At 36.8% G+C, this 25,093-nt stretch overlaps 1 protein-coding gene across 2 annotated transcripts in view; it reads left to right on the top strand.

Annotated features, from left to right (window-relative positions):
• Positions 1-22,021, top strand: part of Rab28 (RAB28, member RAS oncogene family) — an 81,505-nt gene extending 59,484 nt beyond the window's left edge. The window contains exons 5-8 of one of the 2 annotated variants that reach the window (XM_052734829.1): positions 11,999-12,102; positions 15,075-15,152; positions 19,894-19,988; positions 21,128-22,021. In XM_052734829.1, the coding sequence (XP_052590789.1) occupies positions 11,999-12,102; positions 15,075-15,152; positions 19,894-19,983 (272 nt within the window). In that variant the 3' untranslated portion in view covers positions 19,984-19,988; positions 21,128-22,021. The remainder of the gene's footprint in view (positions 1-11,998; positions 12,103-15,074; positions 15,153-19,893; positions 19,989-21,127) is intronic. The other variant, XM_052734828.1, reaches the window with a different exon arrangement.
• The last annotated feature ends 3,072 nt before the right edge of the window (positions 22,022-25,093 follow it).

The following is a 25,093-nucleotide window of genomic DNA, read 5'->3' as shown; positions in this document are numbered from 1 at the left end:
CTCAGAATCTCTGTGGCCTGATTTAAGTGCATGAATGTGAATTCAGTGCAAATTGATTAGGCAAATATTGCCATAATATACAGAATCTAAAAAGAATTACTAGGTCTATGAAATTAGCAAATGAGGATCCAGAAGAGTTAGGTGATAGATATTTAAAGAGAAAACCCCTCAAGCCTCATGACATAGATATGTCAAAAGAATATGATTTGATGATTAAAGATTACTGGAGGTCCTTGGGAAAAGCCATGAAAACTACAAATGTTTTTGTAATAGTGATTTTTTTTTAGGACAATAGGCAAAGTTAGCTTTTTTTTTTTTTTTTAGATTTATTTATTTGTTATGTACACAATGTAATGCCTGCATATATGCTTTCATGCCAGAAGAGGCATGCCCTATCTCATTATAGATGGTTGTGAAGCACCATGTGGTTGCTGGGAATTGAACTAAAGACCTCTGGAGGAGCACCCAGTGCTCTTAACCACTGAGCCATCTCTCTAGCCCCAAAAAGTTAGATCTTAAAAGAATGTTATAATTTCAGCAACATTTTTAATACAGTGAGGTACGTGCAGAAAATATATAAAGTGTGTATAGTTTATCTTTTTTGTTTTAGGCTTTGTTTTATGTGTGTTTTGCAGTGCATTATATGTACCACATCTTCAGGAACTCATGGATTCCAGAAGAAAGGGTCAAATTCCTTGGAACTTGAATTATAATCAGTTGTGAGTCACTCAGTGTAGGTGCTGGGAACTGAATCTGGGTTCTCTGCAGGAGCAGCAAATGTACTTAACCACTGAGCAATCTCACCAGCCCTTTAGTTTATTTTTAAGTATGTTTATATGTATATGTCTGTATAGGTTTATGTGCACTTTAGTTCAGGTGTTCATGGAGACCAGAGGACTCGAATTTCCCTGAAGAAGTTATAGGCAATAGTGAGCAACCCTTTATTTGTACAAGAAACCAAACTTGGGTCCTTGCCTGTGCAAGAGCAATAAGCACTTTCAACAGCTAAGCCATCTTTGTAGCCTCTATGAATATAGTTTAAAGAATTTTTGCAAAGTAAGAGCATAGCTCATTGCCAGTATTGATCAGATACCTTTCTTTTTTACTCATAGCTACCCTTAAAAGTACTTATCCACTGCCTAGTTGTCATTGTCTTCCTCCTCCTCCTCCTCCTCCTCCTTCTTTTCCTCCCTCCTCCTCCTTCTTTGCTTTTATCATCCATCTACTATTTACCCAAATTAATTACTTCTGAAATTTCAAAATTTCATGTAAATTGCATTCTCTTGTTCCTTACCACATGTTTGAGATTTATTCTTATTGTGTTATGGAACTCTTCATGAATTTTGAGACATAAGCATTCCTATAAAATGAAAAGATCAATATTACTTTAGACACAGTATGTTTCACTTTTTTTTTTTTTTTAATGGCATTAACTCTTTGAAAGATGGGCCTAACCCATCTGGCCCTGAGCTTGTTTTGGTGGGGAACATTTTAATTACTGTTTCTATTTCACTAGGAGGTAAGATCTGTTTAAATTGCTTACTGATCTTAATTTAACTTTGGTAAGTGGTATATGTGAAAAGATTATTCATTTCTTTCAGATTTTCCAATTTGATGGACTACAGGTATTCAAAACATGTCCTTAGGATTCTCTGGATTTCCCCAGTGTCTGTTGTTATGTCCCTGCTCCATTCTTAATTTTGTTAATTTGGATAGTCCCTCTCTACCTTTTAATTAATTTAGATGAGGAAATGCCAACTCTTGGTTTCATTGATCCTTTTTTTTTTTTTAAATTTCAGTTTTAATTGATTTTAGCCATAAGTTTGATTATTCTTGCCATCTACTCCTTTTGGGTATGATTTCTTTTTTTTGTCCTAGAGCTTTCAGGTGTGCTGTTAACTTACTAGTATAAGATCTGTCCAATTTTTTTTTATAGGTGTTTAGTGCTATGAACTCGCCTGTTAGAACCATTTTCATTGTGTCCCATATGTTTGGGTATGCTGTGTACTCATTTTTATTCAGTTCTAGAATTTTAAGTTCTGTATTGACCTGTTTTTCATGTAACAGCAAGAAGATGTTCAGTATCCCATGAGTTTGTAAGCTTCCTGTTGTTTTTATTGCTGATGTCTAGTTTTAATTCCTGGTGGTCTGATAGGATGCAGGGAGATAGTTCAATTTTCTTGTATCTGTTGAGACTTGCTTTATGTCTAAGGGTGTGGTCAGTTTGGGAGAATGTTCCATGAAGTGCAGAGAAGAAGATATATTTTGTGTTTGGGTGAAATGTTCTGTAAATATGTTAGGTCTGTTTGGTTTATAATGTCTGTTAGCTTCAGTATTTCTGTGTGGTTTTGTCTGGATGAACTGTCTATTGGTGAGAGTGGGGTATTGAAGCCTTCTACTATTAGTGTGTAAGGGTCAATATATGATGTAAGCTGTAGTAATGTTTCTTTTACAAACCAGGGTGCCCTTGTGTTTGGGGCATAGATGTTAAGAATTGCCATGTTCTTTCATGGATTTTAATGAGTATGTAGCATCCTTCCTAGCTCTTTTGATTAGCTTTGGTTTGAAGTCTATTTTGTCCGATACTAAAATGGCTACATCAGCTTGCTTCTTAGGTCCATTTGCTTCGAATATCTTTTTCATCCTTTTATCCTTGGCTGATATCTATCCTTGATATTGAGATGTGTTTCCTGAATGCAGAAGGATAGATCTTATTTTTGTATCCCTTCTGTTAGTCTCTTTTTATTGGGGAATTGAGATCATTGATGTTGAGAGGTATCAATGAGCAGTATTTGTTGATTCCTGTTATTTTGTTGTTGTTATTGTTGTGTGTGTTTTCCCTCTTTGGTTTGTTGGTCTGAGATGATTTATTCCTTGTGTTTTCTTGAGTATGGTTAACCTCTTTAGGTTGGGATTTTCCTTTTAGCGCCTTTTGTAGGGCTAAATTTGTAGATAGATATTGCTTAAATTTGGTTTTATCATGGAATGTTTTATTTGCTCCATCTATGGTGATTGAAAGTTTTGCTGGGTAGTAGTCTGAGCTAACATCTGTAGTCTCTTAGAGTCTGTAGGACAACTGTTCAGGCCCGTTGGCCTTATAGAGTCTCCACTGAGAAGTCAAGTGTTATTCTAATAGGTCTGCCCTTATGTATTACTTGGTCTTTTTCCCTTGCAGCTTTTAATATTCTTTATTTCTTCTGTCTTTTTAGTGTGCTGTGGGATGGTCTGTATGTCAAATGTGTTGCTGATTGGTCAATGAATAAATCACTGATTGGCCCGTGGCCAGGCAGGAAGTGTAGGCGGAACAAGGAGGAGAATAGAGCTGGGAAGTGGAAGGCTGAGTGGGGGAGACACTGCCAGCCGCCATCAGGATAAGGAAGATGTAAAGTACCGGTAAGCCACAAGCCACGTGGCAAGGTATAGATTAATAGAAATGGATTAATTTAAGCTGTAAGAACAGTTAGCAAGAAGCCTGCCACGGCCATACAGTTTGTAACCAATATAAGTCTCTGTGTTTATTTGATCGGGTTTAAGCGGCTTGGGACTGGCGGGTGAGAGAGATTTGTCCTGACTGTGGGCCAGGCAGGAAAACTCTAGCAACATTAGTGTTTTGATTATGTGCCGAGAAAACGTTCTTTTCTGGTCCAATCTATTTGTGTTCTGTATGCTTCTTGTACCTAAATAGACATATCCCACTTTAGTTTAGGAAAATATTCTATGATTATATTGAAAATATTTTCTATCTCTTTGAACTGGGTTTCTTCTTCCTGTTTTCCTGTTACTCTTAGATTTGGTCTTTTCATAATGTTCCAGATTTCCTTTATGTTTTGTGCCAGGATTCTTTTGGATTTAACATTTTCTTTGATTGAGGTATCCATTTCTTCTATTGTAACTTCAATGCCTAAGACTTTCTCTTCCATCTCTTCCATCCATTCTGTTGGTGAGGCTTGCCTATAAGGTTTTTATTGGAGTTCCTTAATTTCTCACTTCCAGATTTCCCTCAGTTTGGATTTTCTCTTTCCACTTTCAGGTTTTGAACTTTTTGTTCATTTCTGTCCACTGTTTGTTTGTGTTTTCATAGATTTCTTTAAGGAATTTATTCATTTCCTTTTTAAGGACCTCTGTCATATTCATAAAGGCAACGTTAAAGTCAGTCTCTTGTGCTTCAGCTATGTTGCAATACTCGAGCCTACTGTGGTAGGGTTGTTGGGTCCTGTTGAAGACATATTGTCCTGACTGTTATTGCTTGTGTTTTTAAGCTGGCATCTATCTGAGTTTGGGAAGACTGAAATTTTAGGTGCTGAGATTTGGTTTTGTCTTTGTTGGGTGGGTGCTTTGTTTCTTGTTTTTTGTTACCTCTGTAGTTCTTGGGAGAGTGTAGTGGTTATGTGTTGCCTGGTAGAAATTCTGGGATCCTACTAGGTGTGGCTGCTGGGGATTCCAGGTAAAATGTATCTAGGTATTGGGAACTGACACTTAGTAATGGGGATGGACTAGTGGATACCAGAGGGGTTCCATAGGAGGGAGAAAAACAAAGTCTTCCTCTCAGATCTGCATAGTCCCCTGGGAATGAGGGCAGAGAGTGAGGAGAGGCCAAAACATGTAGTCTTCTACAGACTTGAGAATGTGACTCAGGAATTGGATATGGAGGAGAGGAAGGAGACTGAAAATCTGAAGCTTGCTTACCTGCTTCACCTACTTGCTTCTCTGGCAGGCCTGGCTGGCATGTTCCTAGGGAATACCTGCTGGATTTGAAGGCAGGGATAATGCAATGAGTGGGCATAAAGAAGGTTGTAAGAGAAGTTCTAAGTAATCTTTGGTGATAGGGCTCAGAGGGGAAGGGGAGACCTCAGCAGGTGTTTTACTACCAAATTGCGATGAGGCAGGGAGGTGAAGGGAAGCTGCAGCAGGTGGTCTGCTACAGAGCTGGCCATAGACTAGGGGATTGGATTTGGAGGAATGGAGGGAGAGGTGAAGATCTTCAGTTAGTCTACCTTCTTCCCTGGTTGGAGTGGCCTACAGGTTCCCAGGGAATCTTTCTCCCTTATTTTAAAAAACCTAAAAACTTTTTTCACCCGATCAATACTTTCTAGGTGGTTATTGTATTTGGAAATTCTTTTGTTTACTTGTTTGTAAGTAAGTTTGTAAGCATGGTAGAAAATACTAACAATCATATTATCTTAAGAATATTGAGCTTTATGAAACCTTAATTTTTGTTTCTCAAAAGTATCATGAACAATCTGAAATGAGGATCTTAATCTAAGGAGAATGCTTGCAACAAATATGGAAAGCATCGTCATTGTAGGATGTGTTTAAACTAGTGAATAAACAAGCCAGTAGAAACAGGCAAGAAGAGACATCTTAGTAAAAAGCTAGTGAATAGGAAAAATGTTAACTTGCCTTCCCATCTTTAAACTGATACTAGAAACTAAAGTAGCTTCTTGGATGTTTCAGTGTTCTGGCTTTATCCCTGTGTGGAATGCAGTAATATTCAAGGCCATTTGGTAAGAAGGTTGGTTTAAGAAACTGCAAAGTTAAAGTCAAGTTCTGGTTATTTTTTTATTTTCATGAGTTAGCAATTCTTCTAATATGACATGATTTACTATGGCATCATAGAAAGACAGCATTAGAGAGTGTGCATGGCAGGGTAAAATTAAACACATGCTCACAATCAAATTAATGTATCTCATCTGTCTTCAACTAATAACAATCTGTCATGTTATCTATCTGAGTAGGGGCATAAACAGTTTATTTTGTGTTTGGAGTAACTTCCTGGAGGTAGTTAATGTGACAAGTAGTTTGTTTGAATTGAGTATAACCAGATCAACACTCTAGATGTTTCCTTGATAACCTAAAAATTACTGTGAAAATCTGCACAAGTGCTGTATTTATATTTTGCTTTTGCTTCTTTAAGTTCAGTTGTGGCAGCTTTCACAGAGAATATTCTGTTGCTGCAGGAATGAGGAATAAAAATAGTTGATATTTTGAATGCTGTCTTTGACAGGCACTGGACATTAATACTATAACAATTAACATCATAGAGCACTTTCCCTTTTTTTCAAAGCATGAAGTAACTGATTTGAATGAAAAAAGTCATATTAATTATAGATTATATTATGATAGGATATTAGAAAAGAAGTACATGGGAAATCAGAATGCTGCCAAATTTAAGGCCAGGATAAAAATAATACAAGTTTGTTATAAACTGTTTTCAGACTTCAGAATTGTACATCATTTAATTTCATCAATAGCTCTGATTACATTTTCTATATCTAGGTTTTAAAAATCTGTTATATTGAATACTCTGGTCTTTGGCCACAATGATCAATAACTGTGTGGGTAGTTACTGTGGAAATCCTGAATAAGGTGAATAAAACATAGTTTTCTTCTAACCTTCTGACTTGCTTGACTTATTTTAATAAATTAGATCTGAGATAAAGGAGGAAAATCTTCCACAGTGCCATGGTTCTCACATATATTCTTGTAGTTGCTCACCTAATTTCTCTCTTCATTATGATGCTCTTTATCTGGTTACCTTTTTGCCCCTCCATTTTGGATTATGATCATTGTAATTTCCTTACTTATGTATTTAGGTAGGTTTTGAGGGGAGAGTCTCCATATGAAGCCCGGGATACCTACTTTACTCAGTAGAGGTCAGGTTGACCTTAAACTCACGATCTTCCTGCCATAACTATCTGAGTACTGGGATCTCAGGTGTACACCACCATGTTCAGAAGTGTCTTTCCTTTATTTACATGTCAACTTGTTTATCATTCTTTTCTCTCACAATCATGAAGGGTAATGTTTATAGTGTTCACCTATTTCTTGTTTGTGTTCATTAGCATAGTATGTGGCAAAATAGATGCTCCTATTGATTTCTTAAATTTAAGATATAGCTTTACCTGTTCATTTTTTAAGATTTGTTTTTATTTTATGTGTATGAGTGTTTTGCCTGCATACATGTGTGTGCATACCCACTGTCATTGGATAACAGAAGAAGGTATCAGATCCTCTGGAACTAGAGTTATAAACAGTTGTGAACTGGGTACTGGGAACAGAACCTGGGTTCTCTGCAAGAACACTACACTCCTCTTAGCCACTGAACCACCTCTCCAGCCGTGTATTACCTGTTTTAAATAAATAATTGGAATACCTTTTATAATTTTTGTTGTTCTGTGTGGTTTTCACAGCCTGCAGTTAATCTGAATCATTAGACTGGTAAATGTGTAGGATTGTTATGACTTGAAGGAGGAAGAAAAAGCTTGACTGCCCATGTATACATGCACTGCCTTCTACTCTTAAATTTAAAGGTGATGATGACAGTCATTTGTGTATACAACATGGTAGCAGAAAAGTTTAATATTTATGACATCTGTGAGAGCATAACATTTTTATCATTTATAATTTTCTTCTGAATACTTTATGAATTTAGAAACAGTTAACACCGATGTGGCCAGTGGAAGTGCTTTGAATTAAACAGGAACAGTTGAAGGTTTTCTGATACATGTTACCCACAAGGACTTTGTGTATGTTTCTAAATATGTAAGCACAGCCTGCTCATTAGGCATAATTTACTTGTTTGTATGTTTTTCAGGGATGACCCCTTGATGTTTTGAGACAGAGTTTTAATATGAAGCCCTGGCTGCCCTGGAACTTGCTCTGTAGACCAGGCTGACCTCAAACTCAAAGATCCTCCTGCCTCTGCCTCCTGAGTCCTAGAATTAAAGGCATGTGCTACCATGCCTGGCAAGAGGATGTTTTTTACTATCACACTTCATTTCCTGTCCAGGGAAGAACTATGATTATATTCAGCCCAGGTTTCCTGTACATTTGTTTTTATACAGACAATGAAGAAGTTAGGATTAGTTTTTTTTTTAAATTTACTTCTGTTTTTATTTATGTGCATGCGTCTCTTTGTGTATGAAGAGATCCCCTGGACTTGGAATCACAAACAATTATGAGTTGCAGTGTGGATGCTAGGAACCAAACTCAGATCCTCTAGAAGAGCAGCAAGTTCAATTAATTGATGAGCTATCTCTCCAGCCTGAAACAGTTACTACTTAAATGAGACGGCTTCTTGTATGTGATCTCATCATCTTTCTTGGTCAATAAGGTTCAACAGTAGAGATTATCTGTTTGGATATAAAAATTTTTGCTGCAACTGGACTTATACAGTATTACTGTTCTATTGATGACTGGCATGTTTCAGGTAGCCTGATAACTACGTGTTGTAAACTGAGACAGGAGCTCCTTCATTTTTGAGGCTGAATAATAACCATTTTGTATCTACCACATTTTGTTTACCCAACCATTGATGGACATTTGGGTTTATCTTCACCTCCTGGCTCTTGTGTCTGGTGCTGTTATGAGTATGGGTATGCAAAAATTTTTTTGAGACCCTACTTTCAATTTTGAGCATACTTGCAGAAGTGAGATTGATGAATCATATGGTAGTGAGGCCTTGGATTTTCTGAATATCTTCTGTATTGTTTTCTGCAACAGTTGTGCCATTCTGTAGTTCTGCCTTAGTGCACAAAGGCTTCAATTTTTGCACATTCTCACTAACACTGCAATTTTTTTTTAATGGCAGTCATTCTACAATGGATGTGAGGTATTCTCTCTGCCGTCTTTTATGTCTTAGATGATACTTTCACTTTGAAAGAAATGTCCTGAAAGTCATTGGCCTATTATTAAGTTGAGTGTGTTTTCTGTTGTAGGACAAAAATATATTAAAAAATTAAAATACAAAATATCTTCTGCATATTAATATCTTATCCAATATGTAATTTGCATGTATCTACCATTTTGCAGATTCTCTCTTCACTTTGTTGATTGTGTGCTTTGATGTGTAAGTGTGCTATAGATCTTGTCTTTTTGTGTTTTCTGCTGCTGTATTTTCAATGTCATATCTGAGAAATTCATATTAATTCCAATGTCTTGAAGCTTTTAATGGTTTGAGCTTTGAATCTTACATTCAGGTATATAATCCATTTTGAGTTAAGTTTTTACATATGTGTAGCTTCCATCTTCATTCTTTTGCAAGTGGGTAACTAGTTTCTCCAGTACCATTTCTTGAAGAGGTTGTCCTTTCTACACTGCATGGTCTTGACCTTTTTGTTAGAGATCGTCTTGGCATATGAGTTAGTTTTTCTCTGGGCTCTCTGGATTGTCTTTGGAAGGCTCCCTGTTTAGCAAATGTGATGGCACTCAGCATTTATTTGAAGGCTTATCTAATTCTTGGATAATTCTTGCTGTGTGGAAGCAAACTCTAAAATAGCATCATAGTAAACCTTATAACAGATCATAATGAGAAAACTGCTGTTGGTAGTTCTTAGGTTCAACTCATAATTTGACTTGGGAAAAGAGAAGAGCAATGAGTAGCTTCTTTAACAATTTGTGTTGAAGAGACAGTATCCTTAAAAGCACAGTGATTTCTGGTATTCATGGAAAGGTAATGCTATCTTTTCAGAATTAATTTTTATCCTAGTCAAAGTAGACAAATCATTTTTAACTATGTTGAAAACATACAGCGTTTTTCTTTATTTCTCCACAGTATGCCAGTTTCCTTGATTTCAACATTGAAAGAGAATCTAGCAAATACCAAAAGTTGGCCTGTTCAAACTATCTCTACTTTAGTCTAAATAACAAACCTATCATACTGCATAATTAGTTCTACTACCTCATGTGATGGTTAATCTTAATTACCATCTTGATGGGATCTAGCATCACCTAGGAGACAAGCCTCTGGACATGCTGATGAGGGATTATTTAGATTAGGCTGATTGGGGTGCCCACTGGGGGTGGGTTAGAGTCTGAACTGAATAAAAGGAAGAAGACAAGATGAGATTCATTACTTCATACATGAGTACTGTATTTACATCCTTTTCAAACTCCACCTCTTCCCAACACACCCTTCACCTCAGATTCATGCGTTCTTGCTCTTTTTATACTTTGTTTGTTTTTGTTTTTGTTTTTTTTTAATTTTATAATTTAATTTAATTTTACATATCAGCCACGGATTCCCCTATTCTCCTTCCTCCCGCCACCCCACTCCCTCCAACCTACCCCAGGGCAAGGACTCTCCTGGGGATTCAGCTCAGCCTGTTAGATTCAGCCCAGGCAAGTCCAGTCTCCTCCTCCCTTCACCCAGGCTGAGCAAAGTGTCCCTGCATAGGCCCCAGGCTCCAAACAGCCAGCTCATACACTAAGGACAGGTCCTGGTCCCACTGCCTGGGGGCCTCCCAAACAGTTCAAGCTAATCAACTGTCTCACTTATCCAGAGGGCCTGATCCAGTTGGGGGCTCCTCAGCTATTGGTTCATAGTTCATGTGTTTCCACTAGCTTGGCTATTTGTCCCTGTGCTTTTTCCATTCATAGTCTCAGCAACTCTCGCTCATACAATCCCTCCTCTTTCTCGCCAACTGGACTCCTGGAGCTCCACCTGGGGCCTGGCAGTGGATCTCTGCATCCACTTCCATCAGTCATTGGATGAGAGTTATACCACGACAGTTAGGGTGTTTGGCCATCCGATCACCAGAGTAGGTCAGTTCAGGCTTTCTCTCGACCATTGCCAGTAGTCTATTGTGGAGGTATCTTTGTGGATTTCTGGGGACCTCTCTAGCACTTTGCTTCTTCCTATTCCATGGAAGTAGTCTTGCACGCATTGGCACTGGAGATCACTTCCTAAATATAATACCAGTAGCACAGACACTGAGAGAAACAATTAGTCAATGGGACCTCTTGAAACGGAAAAGCTTTTGTAGAGCAAAGGACACGGTCAACAAGACAAAGCGACAGCCTACAGAATGGGAAAAGATCTTCACCAACCCCACATCTGACAGAGGGCTGATAGCCAGAATATATAAAGAACTCAAGAAATTAGACATCAAAATACCCAACAGTCCAATTAAGAAATGGTCTATAGAGCTAAACAGAGAATTCTCAACAGAGGAAGTTCAAATGGCTGAAAGACATTTAAGGAATTGCTCAACATTCCTAATCATCAGGGAAATGCAAATCAAAACGACTCTGAGATACCACCTTACACCTGTCAGAATGGCTAAGATCAAAAACACTGAAGACAACTTATGCTGGAGAGGATGTGGAGCAAGGGGAACTCTCCTCCACTGTTGGTGGGAATGCAAGCTTGTTCAGCCACTTTGGAAATCAATATGGCACTTTCTTAAAAAATTGGGAATCAATCTCCCCCAGGACCCAGCTATACCACTCTTGGGCATATTGTTTTTATTTTTGGAAACAAGGTTTCTCTGTGTAGCCCTGGCTGTCCTGGAACTCTCTTTGTCTACCAGGCTGGCCTTGAACTCACAGAGATCCACCTGCTTCTGCCTTCCCAAGTGCTGGGATTAAAGGCATGTACCACCACTGCCCTGGTGCATTCTTATTCTTTAGTTATTATTGTTACACATTGCTTTAAAGCCCAGGAAGTATATCTTACTCATTATTCTGAAAGTGAATACTTAATGGTTTGGAAATCAGCTGCATCTTTGTGAAAGTAAACTGGTTGTGAATAAATTAATGTAACTATGTAATATAAAATATTTCAGAACTGTTCTAATTACTAAATTATTTTGTAAATAAACTATTTATAGCCAAATATGCTTATGCTTGTACAACCTATCTTCAGTAAATAACTGTGCTTTAATGAACTACATTGAGCAGATGTGTTTTGAACTTTGTCATGGTGTGTGAATTTATATAGGTGATACTATAGTAATAGTAACAGTACATATTTTTGAGCACATTGCTAATCTTTGTTCACTATTCATGGGGTGATTTTGAAGGAATATCATATTAAGTAGGTATATTTATTATTCACAGTTTATGAATGTGGAAACTGAGGCACAAAGAAGTTAGAAAGTTGCCTAGGATTACATGGTGGGAAATGATATTGCAAAGTAAATCAAATTTAAACATGTTAAAAAATACTTTTATTGATTCTAATATTTATTTTTGTTCTCTCTTTAACATTTTTTTCTAGTTGACTTGGAGCATATGCGAACAGTAAAACCTGATAAACACTTACGATTTTGCCAGGAAAATGGTTTTAGTAGCCACTTTGTTTCAGCCAAGACAGGAGACTCAGTAAGTAAAACAGTGGAGTGTGTTGTAAGTGAAGCTTTGTCTTCCAGTGTTCCAGGGAGTACACTTCTGCTTCCTAACAAGGAACACTGGATATGTTTGGAAGGAAGACATAAATAGAATAGATGAGAATGCTTATTTTGGAAAGATTAATTTCATAGTTGATTTAATAAGAATTATGAAATACCCAAGTCACTCATAGCTTGGCCTCCAGAGATACCCATTCAGAGTCTCAGATAATTCTTTAGTGCTCTTTGTCTGAAGGCCTCACTGTAATTACTGCTGCTTACTTTGTGATAGTTATTTTATTATTCTGATTATCTCTGTTGTGTAGATGTATCTTCTAGAGCTCACATCACAGGCCTCAGTCTACATAGATACTATGTGGTAGAGATACAGTTTGTGAGCCCAAGTAGTGACAGTCCAGACCCACCATTTTAACCATAACAAATGTTCATTATTAAACATTCAGATCCTGGTCTAGAAATAGTTTTATAGTGTTCTGTTTTTACTTAATATCTTTATCTATAAAACATTTCCCATATCATTTAATGTTAAAATAAATTTAGTCATCTACTAAATGTTCAAAAATATACTTAATCATGAACCATTGTTGTTGGACATGTAGGGTTTTTTCTAAGTTTCAAATATGAGTTTTTTTTTTTTTTTTTGCTTACAAACTGTATGGCCATGGCAGGCTTCTTGCTAAGTGTTCTTATAGCTTAAATTAATCCATTTCTATAAATCTATACCTTGCCACGTGTCTCATGGCTTACCGGCATCTTCACATGCTGTTTGTCATCGTGGCGACTGACAGTGTCTCTCTGACTCAGCCTTCCACTTCCCAGCTTTATTCTCCTCCTTGTCCCGCCTATACTTCCTGCCTAGCCAATGGCCAATCAGTGATTTATTGACCAATCAGAGCAACACATTTGCCATACAGAACATCCCACAGCATACAAAGCAAGTTATATAACAGACAGGACTACCCAGAGAAACCCTGTCTCAAAAACAAACCAACAAATAACCAACTTGTATCACTACACCTGGCTCAGAACATTCAAATATGAGTTTTATGAAATTTTGTTAATAACTTTTGATGCTTTATTTCCTCTAGATAGACTTTGACAGGAGATTGAAACATGTTGTCAGATGCTTGCTAGAAAAACTAAGTTAATCTATTCTTTTCCTAACATTATAAGATTGCTATACAAATCCTTGTAATACTAAGGGATTTATTTATTTTTTTTCAAACCTTTGCTAAAGTTGTGGATCAGTACAAATAAGAACACAACAATAACAATAAAAACCCTACTAATTTTGAATTTTCTTGATGACAGTTTAGGTTGAAATTCATAAAATTTTATTAGTGGTCACTTTCTACTTAACAACATATATTTTTCATTGTTTTTAAACAATACTTTGTCCATATTTCATATTATGGGTAATAACAGATCGTTACATGTCCTGTAAATATTTGTCACTGTCCAGTTTTTTTGGTTTTTTGTTTGTTTGTTTTTCAAAACAGGGTTTCTTTATGTAGCTTTGGCTGGCCTCAAATTTGCTCTGTAGGCCAGGCTGGCCTTAATCTCAGAGGTCACCTGCCTCTGCCTCCTGAGTGCTGGGATAAAGGCCTGTGTCAGCATGCCTGGCTGCTGTCCAGGTTTTGTTTGACTTAGTTTTTCTTTTCCTTTCTTTTGGTGCTGGGGCTCAAATCCAGGGCCTTGCTTATGACTGTTAATTAAAAAAAAAATCGTTTAAAGATGTATTTATTTATTTTTAATTTATGTGTATATGTTTGCCTGTTTGAGTCTTTTTATGTGGCCCATGTGTATGCAGGAGGACCCTACAGAGGCTAGAAGAGGGCATGGTGTCTACTGGAACTGGAGTTAACCTATGATTATAAGCTACTATGTAGTTGCTAGGTCCTCTGGCGGAGCAATAATTTCTCTTAACTTCTGAGCCATCTCTCCAGTCTCCTAGAAATAATTAAGTTAGTAAAGTTGTGACTTATATTCAGTAAGTGATCCTGAGATGAATTGGGGTAGGAGCCTAGTAGGATAGTTATGGAGCAAAGGTAAGTTATACAGCAGAAATGGTCAGGCCTGAAGCTCCTGAGATTGGAGAGGACCTGGGAAAAGGCAACCACATATGAAAGGCTGTTTATAAAAATGCTCATAGTGTATAGCTATAGCTATACTGGACTTTATCATTCCTTTACCCCAAACTGATGAAATACAGTAAATAGTACCAAGTTGTTTTACTTAGGGAATAATGGAGAGTTTTGACATTGATAAGAGAACCAAAAATATTAATGGTTTGGAGAGAAAGACCTGTTAAAACAGACTAAAGCGAGCTCAAGAGATCAGCATAGAACTGACAGTCAAACACCAGAGCAATAAAAAGTATACATGAACTTCTTTTCATTTTATTCAGGAATTGTGGGGTTTTATTATGCTATTAGATGTGTTGGTGTGTTTTTTACATTTATCATTGTAATTTTTATGTTAAATCCTTAAAAATTGGGCTAGAGAGATGGCTCAGCTGTTAAAGAATATTTGCTGCTCTTGCAGAGGACCTGGGTTTGGTTCCCAGCATCCACATGGTGCCTCATAACCATCAGTAAACTCTGTTTCTAGGGAATCTGACACCTGGTTCTGACAGGCACCAGGTAAACATATGCTGTACATATATACATGAGTCAGAACACTCAAACACATAAGAATAAATCTTTAAACATTCTTCAAAAATGTTTTTAGTAATAAATGCCTGTTTAGACTAATTCAGTGAATTACTTGGATTTTCAAAGTGTGGTTTAATCCTTTAAAAATTATTTCATTTTATGTCTTCCCATATTTGACACATGGGCCATTTTTGAAGTACTTGTTGTTTATCCTTCTTTAGAAAGTTCAGTGTATTTGAAGGTACCTGAAGCACGCCTGCTTTAAATCATTTAAACCTATTTTGTTATATAGGTCTTCCTGTGTTTTCAGAAAGTTGCTGCAGAAATCCTGGGAATCAAATTAAACAAAGCAGAAATAGAACAGTCACAGGTGATTATCTTAAAATTTATATTTTAAAAAGTAATAAATTTCTTGTGACATTAATTTTTATTCATCAATTCTTTTCCATTTATTTTATGTACAAATGACCAAAAACCTTGGAAATAGATTATATGTATAAATGACTGTTTATTGAAAACCATGGAAGATTAATTTTTACAGAATAATGATAGTCTTGTAATTTTGTTCCTTTTGGTGGAAAAAAAGGAATAAAATTTTTATCAGTTCTTACTTAATGGACTATGGTTCAGAGAATTCTGTTTTGTATTTCTTCTTGTTTGAGAGGGGACCTCACTCTGTTGCCTCTGTTGGCTTACTCCTGCCTTTTTAGGCCTTGCTTGTAAGCTTCTTTGGGGTTATCTGTTCATCTTTAAAATACATGTAATAGTATTATTTCATTATTTTAATAACATTATTAGTTACTGAAGTTTTCTGTGTTCTTTCACTATTCCTAGACAGTCTTATAATAAATATCAGCAGTCAAGAGCTTAAAAATGCCATGTAAACTGCTGTGTAAGTCATACATTTCATAAAATGAAGACTTTGAGTAAGAGTAGTCTGTTTAGAAGGAATAAACTAACATTTTTCCCAAATTCCTCCATTTGCCATTTATGCAGCTAAAAACAATTGTTATCTTTTCACATCTTTCAATATTTACTTGATTATATTATAAATTAGTTCTGTGATGTACTGTCTTGGCTATGTTCATGTGAATATGTGTTAAAGCAGTTAGAACTAGCTCTCTTTTCCCTCCCATTAGCCCTCTTTTACTTATGTATCATACATATATAATATATGTATATATAAACATATATATGTATATATTATATATATTTCATGCCAGATATTTTATATAGAAAGAAAATGTAGTATTTATCTTTGTGATTCTGGCTTATTCTTCTTTACATGCTCATCTCCAGTTCTATCTGCTTGCCTGAAAATGACATACTTTCATTCTTCTTTTTGGCTGAACTGAACTACAAAGTGTACATGCATCTCATCTTTTTATCTGTTTACCTGTTGCTTGAAACTTAGACTGATCTGAATAATGCCTGTTATGAATAGTTCTTCCATAAACATGGGTGTGTAAGTATCTGTGTAGTATGTTGATTTAGATTCCTTTGCATATATTCCGAAGAGTGATATAGCTGGATTGTATAGTAGGTTCACTTTCAGTTCTTTGATTGATTTTCATAGTGGCTTCCCAACTTTACATTTCCACCAGCAGTTTATGGAGGTATCCACTCCCATCCTTGCCAGAATTATTTTTTTAATCAGTAGCAATTCTGACTGGGATGAGATGGAATTTCAGTGTAGTTTTGATTTGCATTTTCCTGATGGCTAAGGATGTTGAAAGCATTTTCATGTATTTACTGGTCATTTGTACTTCTTTATATATCTCTGATTACCTAATTACATATTCCATGTATAGTGCTGCATTCCAGTTCCACTCCTAATTCCCTATTCCATGAATAGTGCTTCACTAAACATGGATGTACAGGGATCTTTATAGTATGTTGCCTTAGGGACCATAATATAGCTGAATCATATGGTAGGTCTATTTTTAGTTCTTTAAAGACTCTCCATACTGATTTTCAGACCATTTGGAACAACTTATATTCCAACCAGCGGTGCATGGGTTCATTGCCCTCCCCGCCATGCTTACCAGCATTTATTGTCTTTTGTTTTCTTAAATGTTAGCCATCTCGACTGTGGTGAGATAGAATCTTACCATAGTTTTGATTTGCATTACTCTTATGACTAGGATGTTGACCATTTTTTCATGTTGTTTTTACTTGCCCATTTACTGATTGGATTGTTTGTTTGATGAGTGCTTCTTTTTGTTTGTTTTTAATATGTTGTAGATAAAAATCCTCTATTAGAGGTATAGCTGGCAAAGTTCTTCTCTCATTCTGTGAGCTGTCACTTCACTCAGCTATTCATTTACCAAGCAGAAGCTGTTTAATATTGTTGCTGTTATTTCCTGAGTTCTTTGCAGAAAGTCCTTGCCTCTGTCTGTATCTTGAAATGTCTCCTTTTTGACTTTGTGTAGGATGTTTTATGCAAGATAAGGATATACTTTCATTCTTTTACTTGTAGATATTCACCATATCCCATTCTTTTTTTTATCTATTCATTTTTTAAATTTATGTTTTGAAACACTTTAAAACTTCTGGGTGTGGTGATGTATACCTTTAATCCAGCACTCCAGAGGTGGAAGCTATCTTGTTCAAGGCCAACCTGGTCTTTGTAGCAAGTTCCAGACCAGCTAGGGCTACATAGTAAGATCCAATCTCAATTAAAAAAATTTGTTATGAGATCTTAGACACAATGTAGACACTTATGCTTTATAGAGTAGGAGGTTGTGAAGACTGAGGACATGAAACTTTAGTGCAAAGCTATGAGTGTTACTGGCTACATATAGTGGTCTATTATATGAAAGAAGTATAGGAGCTTTATTATTACATCATTAGTGTTTACTGTGTGAAAATTACTGTTTTATAACATGCTATATCCATGTATCATATGGTAATCATGTTCTTTATATTAATTAAAAATTTAAGGGGCTGGGAATGTGTGAGGCCCTGGATATGATCCCCAATGTGACAAAATAATTGTTTTTAAAGTTCACACATCTGTTTCTATGCCAGACTTCCACAGCACAAAAGTGGATATCACCTGCCATTTATGTAAATGTCCACAATTCCTAGACTAGTGGTTGGTTTTTAAATACATAATAGTAGCAAGTGTTTTAGCTTTCAGTGTGTTCATCTCATCGTCTGTAATGGTAAGTATTATCTGGGTTAAGATGCAGCTGTGTAACTAAGGAAATCTAACTTTTACACTCTCCAAAGAGTCCATGTATATTCTTTTTACTTTTGACCCTTGGTTCAGGTTGCTTTCTTTCTCAAGCTCTTGATTGGCCACACTTCTATGTCTAGCATACCCTGCAAATGCTCTTTGAGGAGATAGGGGGAAGCTGCTGTTCACTTGTGGCTCCTTTCCTTCTAGGGTCACTTCATTATTTCCCTCCATTGACCGAAAGCAGAGAGAAATGGAATTACGTTATCACTCCAAAAATAGATGCTGGGGTTTTATAGATAATATTTTTCTTAAAAACATTAAAATTTGTTAAATAAGTTATATATTGTGAATCCAGCTACTGTGAAGTTTATGATATGGAAATGACATTTTTCTACTCTCAATAAGCAAAGCTTTGAATCTGCAAACCCCTTGCTGCAGCTTCAGGTTTGGAAACGTGGCACACAGCTTCATGTCCAACAGTCAAGACCTCAAGGAAAACTTACCTTGTGGATTATTAATTAATTTGACAAAATGAATGATAAAAGCTAGTCATTTACATTAGTTAGTTCTTTGACCCCAATGTCTTACACACAGGTCAGTAACCTGGCTATAGCTATAAGTAAGGCTTAAAACAGTGTTTTGTTTGATCAATGACTTATTTGCTGGTGATGAAAATCCCTTGTCTTCATTGTAATCCATAGTCATGAATCAGTTGATTGAGGGAGTCAGATTATGGCATACCTTTCACTGATGTACTGTTACTTGTACCTCATGTGTCAGTTGGCAATGCTTCTGTTGGCAACATCAGACCAAGTGCCTGGGAAGTGAAGAATCTTGTCCAGAAGTTAATACTGCCCACTAGAAAACTTAGGTAGAACTCAACCAACTTCATACGTTTGTATATTACAGAGTCCTGCTTATTTATTCTCAGGTGTTTATCAAATCTTTATTAAGAAATGTCTTCACTAACAGCCACTCCAGTTAATGTGTTTTCATATAAGAGGTTAGGAAGGGAGAACCTTCTGGAATGAGGTCCATGCAGTCATGCAAAGAGTACTCCTGGTTTCAGATACGAAGATGTGAGGAGCTTATTTCTTCTCTATACATAGTTATCCCATCTAGTCCTGTCTCGAAGGAGAGAACAACTAGCATGTAGTACCATGCTTTTGTTTAGTTAGCAAAACTCTCGAAAGAAACAGTTGTTGTCCTTTAATATTGCATTTCATGATTTTTTTTTTTACATAGCTCACAACTGCATTTGAAGTGATTTCTATATGAAATTTGGAAATATGGGGTCAGGAAGAGTGGGAAGTAAGCAGCAGAGGAAACCCTAGGAGAGTAATAAGTATAAATATGAAAGCTGTAAAGGGCATGTATCTGCCTCTGATGTTTGAAACAGAGTTTCCATCCTCCTTTGTGTCCCTAGAGCATTACTCTCACTATCCAAGCACTTAACTTGTGTGACAACTGGTTGTGTGGTCTTTGCCCACTAGGTCTGTAATAACATATGAATAAATCTTTCAGGTGGTTTACTTATGCACTCCTAGCACAGAGTGACTAGCATAGTAGAGCATCAGTAATGTTTGTCAAAGGAAATGAACAAACACTTCCATTTCACTTTAGCATAGACAAGTCCAATAATTCTTCATAGTCCTCTGTAATACCGAGAAGTCCAGGGGCTTCTATTTCAGTGGCTGAACAGAATTATAAAGAGTAATGCTTATTGGAGCTCTCCTACTTTTCTTTCCTTTTATGTGTAAACATCCTGCTGATTCTTTTGTGACATGTTTAAATTCATGTGTTAATTTTCTTTTTCTATTTTGGTGTTCCCTTCTATTGTCAGTCATTAAACATGCTTTTCATTTTGCCTTTCTCTTTTTCTCTTTTTTTTCTCCTTCATCTTGTTTATGTTGTACGGAATTGACAGCATATTGTCAGGGCAGAAATAGTCAAGTACCCGGAAGAAGATAATCAACACCTCAGCTCTTCTCAGAGTAGAGTCTGTTCAGTACAATAGTGCAGGTACTTATGGGTGAATTACTGCCTTTTGGGGAGCGGGGTAGGGGCTAGTTATGTTATTCTGTTCTTCCTTATGAAAGAACACTATAAATAAAATGACCTAAGTCATGGTTTAGAATTTTGAAAAGTTGGTCCTTTGCCAGGAAACTTACAAGTTAAAAAAGAAATTGAGAACAAATTAAAGTACCATTTCAATTACTTCCAAACATGTTGATCTTTGTGGGTGTTTATCACACACACAGTGCAGAGGATTGAAGTGATTATTTCATTAGTAATTCTTATACCATTTTTCCCCTGAAATAGATGGCATTTGAGAGGTTATTTTAAATTACTTTAAAGTAAGGCTTGAACTGCTCTTCTCTGTCTGTGTGCATAGACTTAGTAAAATCTGAAATCAGAGGGTTTGTTTTAATTTCAGTTTTTGCTGAGAGATGAGTATTAGTCATTTTGCTAAATTCATTGTTTTAGACTGAGTATGAGATGGAAGGAAAAGTGATAGTATCTTTTGGTTTAAATTGATTTATATACATGGATATGAGGTGATTTTCTAAATTCCTCACTATGTCATATTTTATTAGAGTCATTATGCATAACCCATAGTGAACTATTTGGAAGTAAGTATTTTGAGAGGAATGTTTTGAAAACTGGAAATGTTTTTAACAGTGGGGTTGCTTAGGACACTTCTGCTCTATATGTGGGTCCTTTTAAAACACATCTCTATTTCAACTTCACAAAGTGTAATGATCATGAAAGTCTAAAAAGTAATGAAAATCTTAGAAATGCTGATGTCTTATCTATTTACTAAATATGTATTAATGATTTTAACTTTAACTGAAATTAAAACCAGAATTTAAATCATCATATTGATTTGTGAGTTTTTAATATGACTTGTGATAGCCTCAGTTAATGCTAAGAAAACCAGGCATGACTTATAACTGAATTGCTTCCTTAAAAAGAAAAATGAAGGCAAATAAGAAAACCCTAAACCTGACTATTTATTAGTTTTGACCAATTGTTTTTAATACCCAACTCCTGTTTCATCTATGATTTTTGTTATTACAAGCTCATCAGAGCTCAGAAAATAATAGATGTTCAGGAGCTTTTTCTGATGTCTTGATAATATCTCTTTTCTTTCATGGCAGAGGGTGGTGAAGGCAGATATTGTAAACTACAACCAGGAGCCCATGTCAAGAACTGTTAACCCACCTCGGAGTTCCATGTGTGCAGTTCAGTGAGCACACACTGTATTAATAGTTTTGGCTGTTCTTCCCCAGGACTGAGCCCAGGCTGTGTAGGAACATGTTTTTATCAGTGGCCATTTCTGTAGTCAACTCACACTTTCCTCCTGCTCCACTCCTTCATCCTTAAGTTGCCCCACAATAGTGGGTAGCTCCCTGGACTGGAAGGAATTCAGCTTCGGGACCACACATTTTGAAATCTGAATGGAGAGTCAGTTCTCTGGACTGAGACCACCTCTTTGCTCCAGAAGAACCACGTTGCTTCTTTACGTCCTCACTACCTTTTTCCTAAATATAAAAAGTTTAACCAGATATGAAGATGCTCCAAGCTTTGATCATCATTTTCTATCTGAGCTCATGGATGTGAAAGTGTACTTCAGAGCACTGATGGTGAAACAGTTACTCAAGAAAGTGTTCCTTTGCTGGCTATTAAGAGTAAAATACACAAAGCTGCATTTAATGGAAAGTGAGTGCTTCAAATGAGGCTGTAATAGAAATATTTTTTCATTTTTAAAAGGAGCCTAACTTGTTTATATTGTAGTTTATAACTCACAAGTAGTGAGTATTTGATATTGTATTTTTATTACTGTATCATGGTCATTGCATATTTTATCATATTTGGCTTAGATGGCTTTATGAATTTTGATAAATGGTTCAGCTGATCCTCCACATGGATCTCCTACAGACTGCATGAGAGTGCTTCCAGATGAGTCATGACATCCTTGGATCATTGTGGATTGATCACACTGTACCTGATGTTCAGATGTTTTTCTCATAAATAAATTTATTTAAATTACATTTTCTGGAATTTTCATTCATCCACCTTCCTTTTTGTTACAGTAAAACAAAGGAGATTTGAACATGTGGGTAGCAATTCTGTGAAGTCTAGTATGTAGTCAGTCATTTAAGAGTTCCTAGTTTATTTTGTTGGGCTGTTTATAGTCCTGAGCCCACAGTCTGACATTTCTGGGGCTCAGTAAGCTGTAGTCCATTTTTCTCCCTGGCTCATACCACTGTTGTCTCTGTGCACATAAAACTGTGGATTCATTCCTATCTATTGGCTCATAAGTCTACTCACTGCCAGGAATCCTCCCTTCCCCTCTTGTCCTTCCTCTCACCTACCCCCTTTCTTTCCCTCTCCCTTCTCCCCCAGTGTCTGCTGCCTGCCCTGTCTTGGTCATAATTGTGTAGTGTTTTGTGCTAAGGTCTAGTGATGAGCACATACTTGCTACTGAAGTAGGAATGAGCCACTCCCCAATCCACAGAAACATAAAGCTTGCCTCAACTCCACAGCTAAAAACTTAACAGCAGTACCTCTAGGATGGTTCCTTCCCCTTCCTGTCCTGCACCTCAAGGCACAACTTTTATATCTCTGTGAGTCTTCTATTGTTTTTATAAGCCACGAGAGTACTCAGTAAAGGACAGCTTTGGGTTCGTCTTCCTCATGCCCTTCAGTATAAGCAAATGTCCCATCTCTGGAGACTTGCTACCAGTGTGTGCAGAAATTTTGGACACCTAAATTTAGAGCTGTTAGAGATTTTGGGAAAGTTCATATCCTGTATGTGTAAGGAAACTAAATTGAGGAAAGAAAAAGTGTTTGTTCAAGATGATGGAATGTGGGACCTAGATCTGGTAAAACATCTGTGTCTGCCTCTGACTGTTCTGATTAGGTTACTATTTTAGTTTTTTTTAAAAAATAATTTAACACTCCTTTAAGCCCTTAAAGGTGATAAGCCCTTTATCCTTGTCCAGCTTGCTATTCCTGTCAGCATATGCCTAATGTTTGCAGGCAAGGGCATTTAAGAGAAGATAAAATTGAATAAGTGAGATCTGAACCCTTAAGGATTTTTGGGGGCTCTTAGGAGAGATATTTGTTGGTGGTGCTGTTCTAAATGCTATGGTTGATTGAAGCTCATGGCTGAACTAAATTTGCCAAGGCTTCACCTTCAGTTAAGGGATAAACCATACCTCTTTGGCCCTTTTGTGCTGGTTTTTAAATGTGTATGTAAACTTAAAGACATTCAGAAGTTTTTAATTTTCCATGTGCACTGTGAACATCTAAGGACAGCAATCAGAAAGGTCTGTGGTACAGAGAAAATTCTGTAGTTGTGTGTTTATAAAGTTTGAACTGACCGTGAATGAGCAGAGAGAGGGGAGAGAATGGCCTTTGTAGGCTTGCTCGGTCATGGAGGATTCCAGGACTTTTCACATGAACTGTTTTATTTTTATACCAATTGATGAGAGAAGAATCATCCCCCATCGTGAAGGAAACTGGAGCTGAGTGTGAGTATCCTTGGTAAGTGGCAGAGCCAAGAGCCATACAAAATGTTTTTGATTGAGAACAGAATTGCCTGATACTGATGCTTGCTTGCTTGCTTTACATTTGTGGGAACTCAGCAGGGTTGGGTGTGAGGGTTTTTTTTTTGAGAAGTGGTAATTGTCCTGTGAGGCTCTGTCCACTTGCTCTACACTAACCAGCAGCACATGTCTTGACCACTAAGATGAAGATAAATTAGCCCCCCTTTCCCTTGCATCTTCAGCTCCATTGGTTTTCTATATGTCACTTAAGTGTAACCAGTGACCAGGAATTGAGACTCCAGTATAGGTAAAGCAAACACAAACTGCATGCAGAACAGCACAGAGGATGCGGGTTTCTGAATTCTGCATTACCAAATTTCCCTATACCTTGAGGGTTATTTATGAAACAATAATATAGAATCCATGCTTATTTTACTTTGACTGTTAACCTCTCCTGTATACAGTTTTTAATTTAAGGAATTATAAGTTTTACCATCTTTGTCTCTTGAAGGAACATGCTATAATGTTTCAAACACATTGTGGTCACAGTCACTTCTGCTGCTTATTGAACTTTTGAAAAACACAAAGGTCTTTCGCCAGAACTGGTCATTGGATGCTGCCCCTCAAGTGCACCCTTTATTATGTGTGGCAAACCACTCATGAGTGGTTTTTGGAGTGGCCTGAAGAATTCCTGTGACTGCCTTATTATTCTGGGAGGAGGTAAGCCAGGGCCCTTTAGAGTTGATCACTGAAACAGTGATAGAGCATGATAAAATAAAATAAAATACAATGTTTAAATGTTTGTGATGTTTAAAATAGAAAAGGGTTTTCCCATAACCTATGCTAATATGGGCTGTAATGCTAGATGTCCTAAACAGTTCAAGATTCAAGGAAAGAGAAATGCAGGTCTGCCATCAGCAGCCACAATTCTTCCATTCTTGGTGGAGTCCCCCCTTTCCAGCCACTCTTAGTTCTAGAACCTTCATTAGCTTAAACCCATTAGGATATAGATTCCATTTGTATTGGTGGTTGGCTCAGAGATAAGCTGATAACTCCTATCAGGACTAATAAGACAAGGGGATGTTTGCTGAGATTTCTGAAATAGAAGAAGAAAAAAACCCAAAACAACAAAAAATCTAAACCAACCAACCAACCAAATAAACAAACAGAAAAACCCGAGAAGGTTTCAGAAGACTCTTTACCTAGCCAGTGGAGTAGGATGGAAAAGGATGTAGCTCTAGGGACATTTGCAGCCTTCTTGAGATCACAAAGGGAACGCCTGCACAAGGAAAGGAGTGTGGCTCACTGTATAAAAGCAGGATGAGGGAAGGTCAGCAATAAGGCATCCTGGGATCAAGCTGTGCCTTGAGCTGTTTAAGAGTATTTGTTAATTTTCTTTTATCATTTGTTCTAATGTTTATTTCTTTTAAAACAATTTTCTTCTTGTATAAGGTCATTGCTTGGGTTCCCAGACAGATATGAAGCTAGACCTTTATTTTGCCCCTCAGGTGTAGGTACATGCATAATATATCAAGGTATAAATCCATTATTATGATAGGCTGTCCCTTACCA

Source organism: Peromyscus californicus, unplaced genomic scaffold (genome assembly GCF_007827085.1).
Source record: "Peromyscus californicus insignis strain IS unplaced genomic scaffold, ASM782708v3 Scaffold_13__1_contigs__length_99412109, whole genome shotgun sequence".
NCBI lineage: Eukaryota > Metazoa > Chordata > Mammalia > Rodentia > Cricetidae > Peromyscus > Peromyscus californicus.
Note: the sequence above shows the minus strand (reverse complement) of the source record. Positions and strands in the feature narration are given on the sequence as shown.